Raw genomic sequence first — 18,650 nt, 5'->3', positions numbered from 1 at the left:
CCTATGAGGACTCATTGAAGAAAAAAATGAGGATATTTAGCTAGAGTCAGAAAAATCTTTTGAGGCACCAGGCATAACTGCTATTTTCTAATCTAAGGCTGCCAAGCAAGAGGCGGATAGGACTTGTCCTGGGAGATATCAGAATATAGGGGAAGCTATAGAGAGTTAATGTTAGGTCACCTAGAAAGCTTGCCAACTACATAATGGTCATGGTGTGTGCTAGTTGAGAATTCTTGGGGCCACACTCTATGTTCAGTTCTATGCATGTAATATCTCATTTACTCTTCACTACAACTCTATGTTAAGCTTCCCAGGTAGGCCAGTGGTAAAGAATCCACCTGCCAATACAGGAGATGTGAGTTTGATCCCTGGGGTGGAAGATTTCCTAGAGAAGGAAATGGCAACCCATTCCAGTATTCTTACCTGGAGAATCCCATGGACAGAGGACCCTGGAGGGCCACAGTCCATGGGGTCATAAAAGTCGGATATGACTTAGCGACTAAACCACAACAGCGCTATGTTATAAATTTATATTTCTCTTCCTTTTTCAGATGACCAAACTGAAACATAGAGGTGAAGCGACTGTCTGAGGTTGCCTAGTAGTGAGTGGGAGAGCTGGGATTTGAACCCAGGTCATCTGGCTCTAGAGCTGGGTTCTAAACTACTGTTCTCTATGGGGTTGGTGTGGGTATTCAAATTTGGGCCAGTAGACCTAGAGAGGATTCAGGAAATAGTGGAAATCCTTGGCCTTTAATGTCCCATGTAGCCTAGAAAATACCCTGCTTCCTCTTCCAGCACCATCAAAAGAGACAGCTTTACTGCTCGTCTCTTTGACATCCACAAGCAAGTCTTAAAAGAAGGCATTGCCCAGGTAACCATTCTCCATTCACCCTGGTCTGAGATGAGACCTGCCCTTCCCATTTCTCTCTCTCTCTCTTTACCAGAAAAATTTGGCCTAGTCACTGAGCTCATGGGAATCTGCCTCTCATCGGTCCCCATGGAGTTTATACATTAGTAGCCAAATCCTGGGATGACCAGAAGAATGATTCCACTGGGTGTGGGAGTGTTAGCTGGCCCCTCTAATCTCTGTGTACAATTCACGGTACCTTTCAGCTCTGTGGCTAGGCCCTCGGGGTCAGCCCCTGGGCAAATGTCCTAAGCCTTCAGTTTTTCCCCTAGACCGTGTTCCTGGGCTTGAATCGCTCAGACTACATGTTCCAGTGCAATCCGGATGGCTCCGCAGCCCTGAAACAGATTGAAATCAACACCGTCTCTGCCAGCTTTGGGGGCCTAGCCTCCCGGACCCCAGCTGTGCATCGGTGAGTCCCTTGGGCAGTCCTGGGCACACAGGTGAGGTGTCAGCCTGATGAGCCTACAATCACAGGTGGGGGCAGGATCTCCAAGACTGACTGTACCCTCCTCGGCCTTGGGTCATGTGTTTCCACCTCACAACACAGTTTCCACTTGTAATTAGGTCTTGGTATGTCAGAGAGAGGAGGGACTTTGTGATTCATCTCATCCTGCCCCCTCTTTGTGTAAGTCACTGTTCCAGGCAGAAGAAACAATATCTGTGAGGGCCCTGAGGTAAGAAAGAGACCTGAAAGGAGGTCAGAGTCCAAGGCAGAGAGGGAACAGGGGCTTCCCTTTTGAAGGCTGGACCCTAGTAGCATCCACATCTAGTCAGTAGTAATGCTCTAGGTTTCTGTGATTCCAGTCTGTAGCAGGATTCCAGATAGCATGTGGGGCTCAGGGAAAGGGGCTTCAGTTCATTGGGAGGCTGGTGTGGAGTGGAAACAGAGGGTCTCAGGGCTCCTCTGGTGTGTACACCAGCTGCCAGGCTTAGGGCAGCCCAGCACATTCCAGCCTGAGGTGGATCCTCCGAGGGCATCACGATAGTATGTTTCTTAGTGCTCAGCTGATTCTCAAAGTAATCTTCCGGTAAATGTCTATGAGTCACAAGCTGAAGAGTCTTCAAGGTCCATCTAATTGCTAAGACATCTCTTTTTCAACAGACATGTTCTCAGTGTCCTGGGTAAGACCAAAGAAGCTGCCAAGATCCTCTTCAATAATCCCAGCAAGGGACTGGCCATGGGGATTGCCAAAGCCTGGGAGCTCTACGGCTCAGCCAAGTAAGGGAAAGAAGTGGCAACAGAATCTTGCTTTAGATTCAGCACTCATGGATACAGTAACTTCTTTGCCTGACATCATTAGGAAATGAGGGAATTTTTCTTGAAACAGAAGCTTACACTTTGGCATGTCAAAATTATTTTACTGGAATTTTGGTCTTCTTAAGTAAGAGGTGATATAATTTAATCTTTGATGATAACTTTAATCTTTTCTTGTTGGCTCCAGGTCATTCATTATGACTGTCACTGACTACATCTTGATGTAAGGCAAAGCTGCTGCTTAGAGCGAGAGGTGTGAGAGGCTGTTTGCCTGTGCTAATAACCCAGCTATTAGGCTTTAAGCTCTTATTCATTATCTTCATGGTTTTTCTGTCTGTCTCCCCAATAACAGCTCTTACTTCTTATTGCTGTCATTGGGCTTGAATTTAGAATCCTCCACTCCCATTCTTATACCTCCTTCTAAGAGGAATGGTCCCATAGGATAGACTGAAAAACTGAGGTGCAAGCATTTGTAGAGCAGATGAATTTTTGTCAATTATCTCATACTTTTTTTTTAGCTTTTACCTTTACTACTTTATTAAAATATTTCTTTTTGAGTTGACTCAATTTTTATTTTTTTATTTTTTTAAATTTAATTTTATTTTTTATATTATTACTTTTTTTTTACTTTACAATATTGGTTTTGCCATACATCAACATGCAGCCGCATGGGCATACACACTGAGGGAACCAGAATTGAAAGATACATGTGTACCCCAATGTTCATCACAGCACTGTTTATAATAGCCAGGACATGGAAGCAACCTAGATGTCCATCAGCAGATGAATGGATAAGAAAGCTGTGGTACATATACACAATGGAGTATTACTCAGCCATTAAAAAGAATACATTTGAATCAGTTCTAATGAGGTGGATGAAACTGGAGCCTATTATACAGAGTGAAGTAAGCCAGAAAGATAAACACCAATATAGTATACTAACGCATATATATGGAATTTAGAAAGATGGTAATGATAACCCTGTATATGAGACAGCAAAAGAGACACTGATATATAGAACAGCCTTTTGGACTCTGTGGGAGAGTGGGGAGGGATGATTGGGGAGAATGGCATTAAAACATGTATAATATCTCATACTTTTTAAAAAGAATTTTAAAAAATTAAGCCTGGAAAATGAATTGTGATTTCAATTTAGACATTTATTCGAACACTTTCAAAATACAATGTCTGTGGTTAGAATGAGTAGGGATAAGAAGAGATGATTCTTAATATAAAGGTTGGCAACTACGACCTATGTTGGCAACCTCTTACCTATAAATGGGGAAATCAGGGCCCAAGGGAAGAAACTGGCTTATCCAAGGGTGTACCATAGGTCCCTGGCAGGACTGGGAGTCAGGGTGCCCACTCCCAGTCAAGCTCCTGCCACTTCGCCTTCCTTAGCTGAACACTCTCCCCGTCCTGCTCCCAGCAGACTATCAGAACTAAAGGCAGGAAGAGGTAGAATGTTTTTGAGTCTGAGTCCCATTATTTGGCAGGGGGCAGGCTGACTTCTGGAGAAGGAAATGGCAACCCACTCCAGTGTTCTTGCCTGGAGAATCCCAGGGACGGGGGAGCATGGTGGGCTGCCGTCTGTGGGGTCGCATAGAGTCGGACACGACTGAAGTGACTTAGCAGCAGCAGAGCAGGCTGACTTCATTAACCAGAGCATGCAGTTCCACTTTAACCTACAGCTTCCCTCCTCCGCCTGTTCTTGGAGGTGGGCCAGCCTGGGCCAAGTGCCACATTCCCACCCATGAGCAGAGCAGATCAGGCTACAAAGTTAAGAGCAAGGTCATTGGCCCTTAGGACTCTCTCCAGGCAAGATGGCTTCTGAAAGCACCCAGCTTGTCTCTCAGACACCCAACTCAAAGCCAAGACTCAGCTTAATATCAGGTCTGAAGTCAAGAGATTTCAGGCCGACTAGGAGAGGGGTCATAGCAGGACCTGTGTTTTAGCTAAGTGGAGAAGAGTTAGGCAAAGTGTAGCCCAAGAGGTTTAGCTGAGGGAGAGAGAAGCAGAGACAGACAGACAGAGGCCAAGTACAGTAGGTCAGAAATCCACATTTAGAATCCTAAGCCAAGTCTGCCTACTCTTCAAGAGTCTTAGCAAGAAGCCTTGGGCACAGAGCAGTACAGCTACAGCAAAAATGGAGTTTGGTACTGCTAAGCATTGGCCCTAAGAGAGTCTGGCTGGAACTGGACCTGTCTTTGACAACTGAAAATAGCTTGATTGGTAATCAAACAGACAATTCTTTGGCAGTACCATTTTCCTGAGTCCTTGAGCTCTTGTTCTTTTAAGAAACATGTGGATAAGCAGAAAGGAAGAGACCAGGTAAGCCCCAATGATCCTGTTAATACTGTGGGGCCAAACATGGCCCCACGTGCAACACAGAAATGTTGGGAGGCCCCGGGAAACAAGGCCTTATTCATAATTTGCTCTTTAGAGTTTCTATAGGATTCTGCTGAGCTATTCTAGTGTTTTATTCAAGAACCACACACTGTTTTATGTTTCACAATCTAGTAATAGGGTCTTGTTTTATTATATGTTTCACAGTCTAATAATAGGGTCATTAAGCCCCAAACCCCATTATTCTCTTACAAAATATTCTTCTGAAGTTCCATGGACAGAGGAGCCTGGTGGGCTATAGCCCATGGGGTCACAAAAGAGTCAGACACGGCTTAGCTACTAAACAACAACTCTTACCTCTTTACTCATCCAGAAGATTTTAGAATCATTATGTTAAATTCTAAGAAAAAGCCCTCTTGGGTTTTTGAGATGGTTTTAAGTCTAAATTTTAACTTGCACAGAACATTGACATTACTACATCTGCCTACTGGAGAAGGAGCAAAGAGATCTCCCTTGTTTCACGTTTTCTACTTTCAGGAAATAATGTGTTGTAGCCTCAGGTATCTGTGCCTGAGGCCGTCCTGAGATGAGAGAATGTCTACTGTTTCAGGGAAGCTGTGCTCTCATTCTCAGTGCTGAGGGGGGTGGGATGGGGTCACCTGGGGCCACACGTGTTCTTTCCCCAGTGCTCAGGTGCTACTGATTGCTCAAGAGAAGGAAAGGAACATATTTGACCAGCGTGCCATAGAGAATGAGCTACTGGCCAGGTAAGTAAAGGAGGGGAGACCTGCATGTGTGTGGCCCCTGGGTTGCAGAGAGCCAGTCAGAACAGAGCAGCCAGTCTCTCTAACCCTTGCCCTTCGTTCTCAGGAATATCCATGTAATCCGACGAAGGTTCGAAGATGTCTCTGAAAAGGGGTCTCTAGACCAAGACCGAAGACTATTTATGTAAGTGTCCAAGGAGCATTCCCAAGGATCCAGTAGAGGGCTAATTTGGGAAACTCATCCTGCCGCCCTCTTCCCCTTAACGACCCTTTCTTCTGGGAGATATGATGGCTTGCTTCCTTCTCTCTGAATTTTAGGGCAAATACTGAAAATATCCCACCATCCCAGGCAGTTTTGGAGAAGCCTAGTTCTGCTTCTGGAGGGTTGTATCAGAGCTATTGACATTCTGGATAGCCTCGTTTTTCATATGCCTCTGGGCTCCTCAAAGTTTTCTTGCCCTTCTTGGCTAGTCAAGTCGGACGTGGGCAATTGGGTTGGTGGTCAAGGAGGAAGAGGAGTAGCCAGCTCATTCTTTGATTGGTTCTGGGAGTTGCTTCTCTGAGGTCACAGGCAAGACTTCAAGGGGCCTGGATTTGTGCTCTAAGCCAGGCCCCATGCTTCCCTTTATGGGCCACCACCAGGTGACTTGACTTTATATTTTTAATTTTTTAAAGATTGATATTTATTTTATTGTTAGCTAAGCTGGGTCTTTTGTTGCTGTTCGCAGGCTTTCTCTAGTTGCAGCAAGTGGGGGCTGCTATTCATTGCTGTGCTCAGGCTTCTCACTGCAGTGGCTTTTCTTATGGTGGAGCATGGGCTCTATGGTGTGTGTGTAAGATCTTCCCGGACCAGGGATTGAAACCCTGTTCCTTGCATTGGCAGGCAGGTTCTTAACCACTAGACCACAAGAGAAGTCCACCAGGTGACTTTAGTATTAATATCACATATTTAGACCTGGAAATTTGTGATTCTTAAAATTAAGAACCTCCTGGCATTTCACAATACCACTATTTTCTTTTCTTTTTTCTTCTTCCTTTTTTTTTTTTGACCATGCCATGCAGCTGGAATAATTTTAGTTCCCTGAACAGGGATCGAACCCCAGGCCCTTGTCAGTGAGAACACCATGTCCTAGCCACAGGGCTGCCAGGGAATTCACACTTAACTGTTTTCAAAATGTGCTTTTATCTTAACAAAACAAAGTCATTAATTTACTTTCCAGATATATCAAACAATATCAAATAAAGAAAAGGGGAAGAAGTTCCAAAATACAGTCTGTGGCTTAACTAGATTCGTATTTTGCATCTGCCCACCCTCACCCCGCTACCATTTAAAAAAACCTCAGCCTGGTTTCAGCTACTTTAAAGCAGAGACATTACTTTGCCAACAAAGGTTCATCTAGTCAAGGCTATGGTTTTTCCTGTGGTCATGTTATGGATGTGAGAGTTGGACTGTGAAGAAGGCTGAGCGCCAAAGAATTGATGCTTTTGAACTGTGGTATTGGAGAAGACTCTTGAGAGTCCCTTGGACTGCAAGGAGATCCAACCAGTCCATTCTGAAAGAGATCAGCCCTGGGATTTCTTTGGAAGGAATGATGCTAAAGCTGAAACTCCAGTACTTTGGCCACCTCCTGCGAAGAGTTGACTCATTGGAAAAGACTCTGATGCTGGGAGGGATTGGGGGCAGGAGGAGAAGGGGACGACAGAGGATGAGATGGCTGGATGGCATCACTGACTCGATGGACGTGAGTCTGAGTGAACTCCGGGAGTTGGTGATGGACAGGGAGGCCTGGTGTGCTGAGATTCATGGGGTCGCAAAGAGTCGGACACGACTGAGCAACTGAACTGAACTGAACTGAACTGAAGCAGTGTAAATACAAGTGTGATTTGCTAGCAATATGATTCTGCTGCTCAGTAATTTTGAGCCCACTTTTTCAAAGTTTACCTAATTTGATTCTGGTCACCTTCTTTTTTTTTTTTTTCCCCTGCAGCCTTCCTAGAATGACTCTAGATCTGGAATTATTGGAGAGCATTTCCCCTTCCAGTTTTTAGTGGAAGCACTGATGGTGTGGGTGTTTACTTCATGCTTCCAATGAATCCCTGTTCAGGCCACCCCCATGGGCTGACTTTCAAAGAAGTCAAAGGTGTTTTGATGCAGCTTGAAGCAGACTGAACCACTGAACACATCAGTTTTCGTTTAACAGCAGCTTTCTCCATCCTGTCTTCTAGGGACGGCCGGGAGATTGCTGTGGTTTACTTCCGGGATGGCTACATGCCAGGCCATTACAGCCTACAGGTTGGTGCTTTCCATTAGCCCACTCTCTGCCTCCTGGGACCCACCATTGGGACCCACACAAGGATCATAACAACCTGGGTTTTTCTCTGGGCCCTGGCTTCAGTTCTTCCTTGGGGAACTTCCTCTCCTCCCACAAGCTTTTTGCTACTTCTCACTCCCTAAACACACACACCATCTGCCAGAATCTAAATCCTCCCGAATCCACAACGCTTCAGCCATTCACCTTAGTTTCTAGGGTTATGCTGGTAAATATGTAACCATAATCTCTCTGGGGAGGCACGCCCTTATTTATAGCATTTGCTGATTTCTGTTGTAACTACTTCCATCATGACCAATTTCAAAGCTACCCAACTTAACATCTCCGAACAGAATTGGGAAGAGATGGGCCCAATCAGCTCTCACTAGCCAATGCAAACCAGTTTCACTGCACCATTGACCAGTTCCTTCTTGCCAGCTCTTTTTTCTCTTTTATCTGCATCCAAAAGTTTTTATCTGCTGTCCATTCATACTAAGGACACTAATGATATCACCTTAGCTTACTATCTTACCATGTAGTTTCAAAATTGCATTCCACGTCTACTGTTTCATTTAATCCTTATACCGTATGAGGTGTATAATTATCCCCATTATATAGATGGAGAAACTAAGATTTGTAGGGGCTTATCTAAGGTCCCACAGGGAGCTCCCAGACTTTCTGACTCTCAGTCCAGTGTCTTTCCTAGCATATCACTCTCTTCCTCCTGCCCCTGATCCACAGCATGGAGAAGCTAATAGGAAGCCCTTCTTTCAGTTGGGAGAAGGTAAAGGAGAAAATAAGTTAGAAAATACCATGAGCAGTAGTCTGGGGATCCTGAGCGTTTGACTCCACCTTTGGGTGACCACGGGCAGGATCCTGCATCTTTCTGGGCTCAGTTTCTGTAAACTGAGGGGACTATACTAGAAAACTGAGGGAGGTCCTTCCAGATCTATAATTCTTTGAGTGTAAGATCCTCTCTGAGGCCCAGCCTGTACAGGGAGCAGCTCCACAGAGGTGGCAGCTCTATAGAAGGTCCTTTCCTCTAGAAAGTGGTTAGTGGTAAGAACTTGCTGACTAGAGAAGAGAGAAACTGTCTATTGGGAAAAATGGATCCAGATTCTAGGATAAGGGGCTTGAGGGAAAGGGCCAAAGAAAACTTTATTTAGAGTTAACAGGAAGGAAATTAATGCGCAAGGAGAACATTTTTAGGGAACTGAGAAACTCAGACCAGGTTTAGACATGGAGACAAATCCACTAGGCTTAGTGACTTGCTAGCAGATGGTGAGCAAGCCCCCTGCTCATCTCTGAGTTTTGCTTTCCCTCCTTTCCACACGGGGTACTTCCCTGGGTTTATCTCCGACATGCAGGGTACCTTTAGCTCTACCCAGAACACTAGCTTAGTTGTTAAGTGTCTGCGGTTATTGATGAAGACCAGGCAGAGGTGCTGCAGGTGAACATCAGAGGAGGGACATCACATGTGGGGGTGAGAGTGGCATGGGGTGGTGGTGTTGCTCTTTTGGCTTTGGCCCTGATCCTGCTGTGGGCAGTTTGTTGTGGCCTGGAGTCAAGGACAGACTGTCTCTCTGGTGCCCTAGAAGAGGGGCTAGAGTGGGGGAGTGGGGCATGGCCCTCTGATGTTTCCCTGCCTCTCACACCCTGAACTCCTGGCCCACCAGAGTGCTCGTCCTGCGATTATTCACCTGCAGACCTTTGCTCGTATTACTTTGTTAACCCGAGTGCCTCTTCCCTGTTGAGTCTCACCTGTCACTCTCCCTGTTCTCTCAGATTTCCCCTCGTTAAACAGCAATATATTTACTGAGCACCTGCAAAGCTTCAGGCGTTGTGTTAAACACTGGGGATACAACAGGAAATGAGAGCCAGACAAGAGTCCAGTTCCTGTGGAGCTCACAGTGTGCTCAGGGGGATGGTTATCAGAAAGCAAACAAAAGTAGAAAAAGTTTTTGTTCTTTTTTTTCCTAGCTGGGGGAAACAACAGGGTGAAACAATAGAGAATTATGGAGAAATCATATTAAATAGGGTGGTTTGAGAAGGTGACTTTGAGCCAAGACTTAAGGATGAAAAGGATCCACCCATCCATTAGAAAAGCCAAAATGACAAGAATCCCAGGCGGAGGGAAATGCAGCAAATGCAGGCCCTGAGGTAGACATGACATTTGTGTCTGAGAACGGACAGACCTGTCTGGCTGGAAGGTGGAAGCGGGGTGAAGGGATGGCCTGGAATGAAGTTGAAACGGAGATAAGAAATGTATCTTTACAGGATCCCCTTCCAGGACAAGAACAGCAGTTTGTATTTTATTTGTAGTACAACAGGAAGCTGAGCTCATCAACAAGTGTCTCCTCCCCTTTCAAGCCTCCTCATCCTCTGTTCACCCTTTCACCTTTTGTCATTTCCCCTTTTAGTCACGTGTCATCGTGCTAGGCTGTGAGCTCCCCAAGGGCAAGAACCCTGCATGTTAGGAGGAGGCCACACCTGCCTCACAAGTGTGTTACAAGGGCCGTGGGAGGTGATGCCTGTGAGGATACCTGGCACCTGATAGATGGTCATTAAAGGTCAGCCAAAGTCAAAGTAGAATTCCATTTGGTTTCTTCACTCTGCAGAACTGGGAAGCACGCCTGCTCCTGGAGAGGTCATGTGCTGTCAAGTGCCCGGATATTGCCACCCAGCTGGCCGGGACCAAGAAGGTGCAGCAGGAGCTGAGCAGAGTGGGCGTGCTGGAGTCCTTTCTCCCAGGGCAGCCTGAGGCTGTGGCCCGCCTCCGTGCCACCTTTGCTGGCCTCTACTCACTAGACCTGGTGCGTGGACAGCCCACTTCTCCCGGCTCAGGCCTCCTCAGTATTGGGGACCCAGAGCCCAATGTGTTGGGGAGGCTGGAGCTGGCGCTGGGCTGGACTTGAGTCAGTGATGCTCTGAGGTCCCCTGGAACCCTGGGAAGCGGGGCTGGAATCCACTGTAAGCTCCCTCAGCAAAGATGGAAATGGGGATGCTAACCAGGGAATGGGGCTGAGGTAGACAGCAAGAACTGAGGAGTATCTCTACCTGCTTTTCAGGCCTCGGGCTGCTCCTGAACTGTTGCCAGAGAAACCTAGTACTCCCTGATAGAGGGGGGTTCACTGGGGTTGTCTTGTTCCGATAGTAGCATCCAGCCTAAGGGGCTTTATGGCTCTTCCTCTGATGCTGCTCTGCACAACCGGCAGGACCTTGGCTCTGTGCTCTTGGCCTTAGATGCTAGTGACTACTCTCTTGCCTCCTACCAGGGTGAAGAAGGGGACCAGGCTATCACCAAGGCCATTGCTGCTCCTAGCTGCTTTGTGCTAAAGCCTCAAAGAGAGGGTGGAGGTAAGTGGTGCCCCCTTTGTGGGGCTGCAGCCCCTGTGAAGGGGCTTGCAGGAGGTCACCAGTGCTGACCTGCACTTGCTGTGAAAACAGTTCCAGGCTCCAGGGGACATGAGAGGAACTGACACAGGTTTCCCACCTTGGACAGTGTCATGGGAGACCTTGTGATCACGTGCTGTGGAGCACAAGAGAATGTGTGAGGCAAACGTGATGGCCTCTGCACTACAGAAACACCCAAGCACCACAGAATGTGATTAACCAGCACTGGAGGGTGTGAGCAAGTATAGTCTGAGGTGCCCGTGGGGGCACAGGAAGGGGCATATCAGGAGGTTGGATACCTTCCTGCCTGGTTTGAACTCTTTGAGGGCAGGGATCATATCTGCCTCATGGATCCAGAGATATTTTTTTTTCTTGGCCTTAAGGGTTAGGTAGGCATCACAGGTAGAAAAGGGGGAAGAGCATTCCATACAGAAGGAGCAACCTCAGGCATAGGCTTCCACTGGTCCATGGAAGTGTGGTATGTTTGGAGGTTAGTAAGTTAACTGCTGAGGCTGGAGTGCAGTGTGGGAGGTGGGAGAGGGAATGATTTGGTTTGGAAAAGATGGCTTGGGACCTGATTATAAAGGATGTTGAATATACATAGGAAATTGGGCTTTATCCTATGGGTGGTGGGAAGCCATTAGCAAGTTTAAAGGAGGGGAGGGACACATGATGAATCCGTGTTTCAGCCATGGTAGAGCACATCCTGAAATGTGGGGAGACATTGGTGGTGGAGAGACCATAGAGGAGGCAGGTATAGTTGTCCAGAAGAGCAATGCAGAAGGCTGGGCCAGAGCTTGTGACGGTGTGGAGTACAGACTGAGGAGCCATGTCTGAGTTAGTGACAGGTAATGGACAGGGAGGACATCAGTGACTCGGGAATGCCTTTCACTTGATTGGGTGTAGAAGGGCCCAGGAGGAGCAGACCCAGGCAGAAGTAATGAGCTCTGTTCAGACATGCTGAGTTGGATTTGGTAGCCCTGGGATATCTGTGATGTTTAGAGCAGGGAGCTTTAGCTAAAGATTTGGGAGTTAACAAGTTATAGGCTATAGATGAAGCCTTGGAAGAGATCTCCCTGAAAAAGAGTGTGTACACGGAGGAGAGATCAAGGGTAGAGGAATGATTCCTTGGAAACCCCAACATTTAAGAGGGGCAGGAGCCAGTCAGGGAGGCTGAGAAGGAACAGCCATAGTCAGGTAAGAGGAGAACCAGGGCAGGATGGTATGGTGGGAGGTGTGTCTGCTTTTGTAAGAGCTCTCCTGTTAAGGTGACATTTTCCTCCTTGGAGAACAAGCCTGCCCTGGGTTCACTGAGCTGCTGTCAGGAACTGATGCTCTTGACTTGCCCACATGGCCCTAGAAGTGGGAGTACAGGGTAGAGAAGGTGGGCAGAGGGTCCAGGGTGACTGGTTAGTGAAATTGCAGGTAACAACCTATACGGGGAGGAGATGGTACAAGCCCTGGAGCGGCTGAAGGACAGTGAGGAGAGAGCCTCCTACATCCTCATGGAGAAGATCGAACCCGAGCCTTTTAGGAATTGTCTACTACGACCCGGCAGCCCTGCCCGAGTGATCCAATGCATTTCAGAGCTGGGCATCTTCGGGGTCTATGTCAGGTGAGCCAAGCAACATGTTTCCTTATGTAGTAAATGAGGCCAAGGACCTAAGATCTGCCTACCTCACAAGGCTATCAAATGAAGTCCAGATGACAAGTGCTTTGCAACTATAAAGGAAATTCCAAGTGATATCAAGATGGCTAACAATATAACCCTGGACTAGGAGACCCCAGGGAAGAAAAGTTTAGGTCCAGTCCCAGGGCACCTGGGATGCTGTGGCTTTGAAAAGCTGAGTGGCCCCTGGGCTTGGACTTGAACACTAAAGAATCAGGAAGAAGACAGCTGGAGAATTTGTAAGAACAGTTTCTGGTCCCTCATTATCACTTCCTGCAAAATACTCACTCCAAGAACAGAGCAAGGAAGGAATGCCAGATCCTACCATGCTCCCCACCAGAGCCTGCCCTCTCTATAATCTTCCCCTCCAACCATTCCACTTACAGCATCTCTGCCTGCCAATTCCTCCCCACCCCCTACCGCCATCTTGAGAGAGAGTTAGAGAAGGAAACTTAGAGCTACAGAAGATGAAATGTGAGCCTGGCGTCATGCTAAATGCTTTTCTGATTTTCTTTAAACCTTGTCACGATCTTAAAAAGTGAGAGGTATTATCCCTGTTTTAAATTGAGGAAATTGATATTTGGAAAGGCTGAGTAACTTGCTTCAAAGACAGAGCTAATAACATCCACGCTAGGATGCAAACCCAAATCTGATTCAGAAATCCGAGCACTGTCTCAGGTGTAGTCAGTCACCCATGTACTGCTCAGCTGGGGCCAAGGAAGGTCTTGGGTTTGAGGGCTGAGTCCAGGTGATGGAGTTGTGTGTCTCCTGCCCCCGTTTCTATAGGGAGGGAAAGACACTTGTGATGAACAAGCACGTGGGACATCTGCTTCGAACCAAAGCCATCGAGCACGCAGATGGCGGTGTGGCGGCTGGAGTGGCAGTCCTGGACAACCCGTACCCTGTGTGAGGGCACAGCCGGGCCCGCCCGACTGCACTGCAAAGACCTTCCACCCTTGACAGTCATTCCTCGCCGGCCCTCCCCTTACCTTGTGAAGGCTGCTCTCTTCTAGAGATTTCCAGGGTCTTCAGGGAAGGGCAGATGCTGGGCACCTTCCCCCCTCCCCCCCTACCCGCCCCCCAGCTTTCCCTTCTGAGAACCAGAAAAGCTGTGTTTCCCTTAAGTGTGATCTAGAGGCCCCTAAATCCTCAGGGTGTGGATACAGCTGAAAGGAAGCTGATTTGAGGTCAGGGTCCATAACCTTGCCACCCTCCTGTTAGCCTCTTGTCAGCCTTTCCAGCAGGTTCTGGACCTGGGCTAGGACTGAGGGTAGGAGGAAAAGGGTATGGGCACAGCCTTTCCCACCTCTGCCTTAAATAAAACTACTTGGCTGATTCTGTGATTTCTTTGTTTGTACATTTACGGGAGGGAGAAGCTATAATCCTAGTCAGCCCACTTCAGATAGATTGGAGCAGGGGAAGGAACTCGCTATAATCAGTTTCCCTAGCTCCAGATCCTATGGATAGGACCCTGAAATCTCAGTCCTTAGTCACTCACTAATGCTCCCAGGATCACAGGGAAGAGAGACGGTCTCTAGCAGAGCGAGCAACCATGATCGAGCATTACAGTTATGATGTGGCTTTAGTTGCTTTCCTGCTTAGCTCAAGAATTTGTCAAAGGGCCTGGAAGCCCTGGTGAAAATGAAAGTGTAGGTTGCTTAGTCGTGTCTGACTCTTTGCGACCCCATGGACTGTCAGGCTCCTCTGTCCATGGGATTCTCCAGGCAAGAATACTGGGTTGCCATTCCCTTCCCAGGGATCTTCCTGACCCAGGGATCGAACCTGGGTCTCCAGCATTGCCCTGCCTAGTGCTGCCTAGACCCAAAATTCTGGAAGGAATATTGGGGTATTCCTGAGGAAAATCACTCCCTTCCCATCCCCCACACAAATCAGAGCAGCCAGTAAGTATGCACCGTGTAAGACTGAGAAAGCAAGTCACCACCTTCATGAAGTCACAGACTTTATTCCTACAACCACAGGGCCTGAGTACAACTTGGGTAGGAAAAAGAGCTTCATCTGAGAACATCTCTCATGAGCAAGACTGTTCAGGGGGCTGGGAACAGAGGACAAGAAAAGTGAGCTCCTCTGGTCCTGGCAGCATAACACAGGTATTCCTTCAAGGACACAAATGATCTGAAAGCCCTCCGGAAACTGAGGCTGCCTGCAGAGCCCCTGGAACAGATGGCAGACAGGCACTGCCATCCGGTACAAAAGGGAATTCAGACGCACAAGAGAAGCAACAAAACGTTTTAAAAATAATCATTCTTCCAGGACTCACAAACAGGCATTTCTCGGGCAAGTGCATGCCCAAGATAAGTACTGGTGCTTCCTGAGAGAGATGACATAGGATTAGAGTTGCTTCCCTGTTTCAGTCCATGCCCTCATTTGCCCACTGAACACTTGGGTTTGGGACATGACCTTCAGGTCCCTTCAGGGCTCCAAGGGCTCTTTGCAGTCTAGGGGCACAGCCTGAGGCTGACCTGGGCCCTCTCGCATCTGCCTGGTGGTCGCAGGAAGTTGCCTCCACCCAGAAGCAAAGATGGTCCTCGGTCCCAGACAGCTGGACAAGGGAAGTGTTGTGGGTCAGCACTGGCCCTCAGCACTCCTGGATGGGGGTAGGGAGGGTGGGCAAAACTTTGGAAAGCCAAGCAGGGGGTAATCCTGGGTTCCAGGCAGGATCTTATTCATTGGATGGTCAAGCAGCGGTGGCTGAAGAGCTGGGTGATGATGGATGGGTCGACTACAGTGGACGTGTCCCCCAGGTCGTGGTCATTCTGAGCGATCTTCCGAAGCACCCGCCTCATGATTTTCCCTGGGGGTCCACACGCTTCTGGTTACCTGGTGACAACACACTGACCCACCGGCCCTGCCAAAAGCTTCCATCCACGATACTACCCCTAGTGGGCCTTGGCCCATCCAATCCCAATCCCTAGAGGCCTCTGAACATACCTGAGCGAGTTTTAGGCAATCCAGGTGCATTCTGGATGTAATCCGGTGTGGCAATGGGGCCAATCTTTCTCTAACTGTAACCAACAAATCATTACACATTTTCCAGTACCCTTAGCCAGGCTGCCCAAAACCAAGGCAGAGATGGCTTTGTTCCCAACCTAATCATTCTCAGGCTCACTTTTTGTCTTTCTCTCTTTTTACACATTGTCTCTTTACTCTCTCATTGTATATTAATTCACCCTCATGGAACTCAAGCTCTAGAATCAGCCTGCTAGAGTTGAAATTCACTTTACTTGCAGTGTGGCCTCGAACCAGTGATTTATTCCTAAATTCTCTGAGCCTCAATTTCTTCATCTTTAGAAGGAGAGTAACAATAGGATCTATTTCATGGAGGTGTGTGCTCTCAGTTGTTCAGTTGTGTCCAGCTCTTTGTGACCCCATGGACTGTAGCCCATCAGGCTCCTCTGTTCATGGAGTTTTCCAGGCAAGAATACTGGAGTGGGTTGCCATTTCCTACTCCAGGGGATCTTTGTGACCCAGGGATCGAACCCATGTCTTCTGCATCTCCTGCATTGGCAGGCAGATTCTTTACCACTGTGCCACCTGGGAAGCTTCATGGAGGTGACTAGAGATTAAATGTATTAATGCATTTAAAATGCTTAGTTCAGTGGCACAAAGAAAGAATTCTACAAATGTCAATCATTATTAGCATGATGGAGACTGAGTGGGAAGAGGGCAGTCGGCCCCTGGGATCTGTTTGTGGTTTGAGAAACTAGCTCACTACAGCCCCTCCCCAACAACCTGCTGTGGTGACTGGGCCATCAGGACAGACCTGGCAATCCCTGCCCAGGGAAGCTCCTTACTCTGCTTCTTGAGCTCCTCAGTGAGAGCTGGGCTGAAGATGTGGCCATCGCACAAGGTGACAAAGCAGTAGAGGCATTCGCCCTTCACAGGATGAGGGTGTCCAACCACGGCTGCCTCTGCAACAGCCTTGTGTTCCACGAGTGCTGACTCCACCTCTGCCGTGCTCAGCAGGTGTCCTTGTCAAGGGAAAGGAAGTTGCCATGAGAGAGACCCCAGCCCTGTTCCATCTGTGCCAATAAGGCAGTCCCGGTCTGGTCAAACAGGGACAGCCTTTCATTCATTCCTCAAGGGACATTGTTGCCCACCATCCTGGTTCCTCTCCTCCCAGTGTTTATTACTCTTCAGTGTTTATTACTTCAGCCCAGAAATGAACACTGCACTCCAGGTATGGTCTGGCTCTCTTAGAAGGCTTTGGCTGTGAGTTGCTGGGCGAGCAGGGTTAATGAGAAGGGACGATGGTCCCTAGCCCTCACCAGATACGTTCAGCATGTCATCGATCCTGCCAGTGATCCAGTAATAGCCATCCTTGTCCCGCCGGCAGCCTGGGAGGGGAAAATAAATACACCACAGTAGGATACCGCAGCGATCCACATCACCAAACTGCTGTACCCATGGCAACAGCCTCCTAACAAGTCTTCCTGCTGTGCTAGCCAGGCTCCAAGACGGTCACACCAACCTCCGTCTCCTGGTATCTGTATCCCTGTGTAGTCCTTTATCTCACTGTACTAGGGTTTGTCTCCTGAGCAATCGCATTTGGCAGAGATGATAGGATGTCATTTCTGAGATAAGATTATAGAAGACACTGTGGCTTCTATCTTGGTTGCATTCTCTCTGATTATTTGCTCTGGGGTCAGCCAGCTGCCGTGTCATGAGTAGCCCTATGGAGAGGTCCATGTGGCAAGGAACTGAAGATTCCTGCCAACAGCCACATAAGTGAGCTTAGAAGTGGGTCCTCCAGGCTCAGTCAGACCTTTAGATGACTGCAGCCCCAACCACAGGTTGACTGCAACCCACAAGAAATTCTGAATAAGAACCACCAGCGGCCCACTCACAGAATCCTGATCCTCAGAAACTATGAGATAATTATTGTTTTTAGCTGCCAGGTTTGGAGTTAATTAGTATAACTAATATACTGACCTAAAGTCTATTCTCCATAAAACAAGCAAAGTTATTTTCTAAATAATATATAAATTATAATCACTTCTCTGCTTAAAAGCCTGATGGTCTCCCACCGTACACTGGATAAAATCCAAATTCCTCACCATGGCTCACAAGGCCCTGTATTATCTCCCTCTCCAACTTGATACAACATTCTTGCTGTTGCTCACTACATTCCAGCTACACAAGCTTCAGTCTGTTCATCAGACATTGCATGCTTATGTCTCTCTGGTACAGAACATTCATTTTTACTCCAGATATTCCCATACCTGGCTGCTTCTTTAGGTCTCTGGTCAAATAACACTTCAAAGAAACTTCTCACCATCCCATGTATGGTGGCTGTCCCTGCAGTATTTATTTGCTGAATTTACTGCCTGTCTGTCTTCACTAGAGAGGATGTAATGTAAACCCCATGAGAGCAGAGACCTTGCCCACCTTATTCATGGTAACATCTCCTGTGCTTAGATAAGTAGTACGTGCTCAATAAATATTTATGGAAGAATGGATTGGTGGATGGACACATGGGCAAACATAGGCTCCAGACATGGGGACGCACTTGACATGGTAATACATACTGCCATGTGCTGCCTCTCTTTCAGCCCAGCAGTGATGGAAACAAGAACATTTTCCTCATACATCAAATCTCAGCACCGTGCTGAGAGCCTTTCTGCAACACTCATTCCTGTTCTTATGGTCTTCTCTGTATCTCTGACTGGATATTACACATTGATACATAAGACACATCCCTAACCAACTCTTCTTGAAAATGAAAGGGGATGGTACATGTCTTAGTGGGAGGTGTGGGAAAGGATAGCCAAGGCTCACCATCTCCTGTCACGTAGTACCCGGGAACTTCTTAAAGTAGGTGGTCTCAAAGCGTTCGTGGTTCCCATAGACCGTGCGCATGATCCCTGGCCAAGGCTGCTTGAACACCTGGAGGATGAGGAAGTGGTAACCATCTGATACACTGTCTCACAGGAAGATAGTTACGTCTTTGCCAAACCTTAGGAGAAATAGCCTGAATGCCATTCCC

The 18,650-nt window shown here is 47.6% G+C and overlaps 1 protein-coding gene and 2 long non-coding RNA genes across 5 annotated transcripts in view; 1 reads left to right on the top strand and 2 right to left on the bottom strand.

The window, feature by feature from the left end:
- GSS (glutathione synthetase) overlaps window positions 1-18,650 on the top strand; it is a 31,064-nt gene that overhangs the window by 11,325 nt on the left and 1,089 nt on the right. For 2 of the 3 annotated variants that reach the window (XM_005900427.3, XM_070381630.1), the window contains exons 4-13: window positions 796-871; window positions 1,180-1,319; window positions 2,013-2,129; window positions 5,198-5,278; window positions 5,382-5,459; window positions 7,502-7,568; window positions 10,203-10,397; window positions 10,860-10,941; window positions 12,403-12,592; window positions 13,433-13,915. In XM_005900427.3, coding sequence (XP_005900489.1) covers window positions 796-871; window positions 1,180-1,319; window positions 2,013-2,129; window positions 5,198-5,278; window positions 5,382-5,459; window positions 7,502-7,568; window positions 10,203-10,397; window positions 10,860-10,941; window positions 12,403-12,592; window positions 13,433-13,556 — 1,150 coding nt within the window. In that variant the 3' untranslated portion in view covers window positions 13,557-13,915. Of the gene's footprint in view, window positions 1-795; window positions 872-1,179; window positions 1,320-2,012; window positions 2,130-5,197; window positions 5,279-5,381; window positions 5,460-7,501; window positions 7,569-10,202; window positions 10,398-10,859; window positions 10,942-12,402; window positions 12,593-13,432; window positions 13,916-18,650 lie in introns of those variants that run through there. The other variant, XM_070381631.1, reaches the window with a different exon arrangement.
- On the bottom strand, window positions 15,257-15,667 carry LOC138990539 (uncharacterized). The gene is made up of 2 exons (XR_011466675.1): window positions 15,596-15,667; window positions 15,257-15,458 (listed from the first exon to the last, which is right to left on the bottom strand). It is a non-coding gene; the product is annotated as an uncharacterized lncRNA (long non-coding RNA).
- Window positions 15,801-18,534, bottom strand: LOC138990538 (uncharacterized). The gene is made up of 3 exons (XR_011466674.1): window positions 18,443-18,534; window positions 16,933-17,001; window positions 15,801-16,635 (listed from the first exon to the last, which is right to left on the bottom strand). It is a non-coding gene; the product is annotated as an uncharacterized lncRNA (long non-coding RNA).

Source organism: Bos mutus, chromosome 13, assembly GCF_027580195.1.
Source record: "Bos mutus isolate GX-2022 chromosome 13, NWIPB_WYAK_1.1, whole genome shotgun sequence".
Classification (NCBI taxonomy): Eukaryota; Metazoa; Chordata; class Mammalia; order Artiodactyla; family Bovidae; genus Bos; species Bos mutus.
This window is presented reverse-complemented; position numbering and strand designations above follow the sequence as displayed.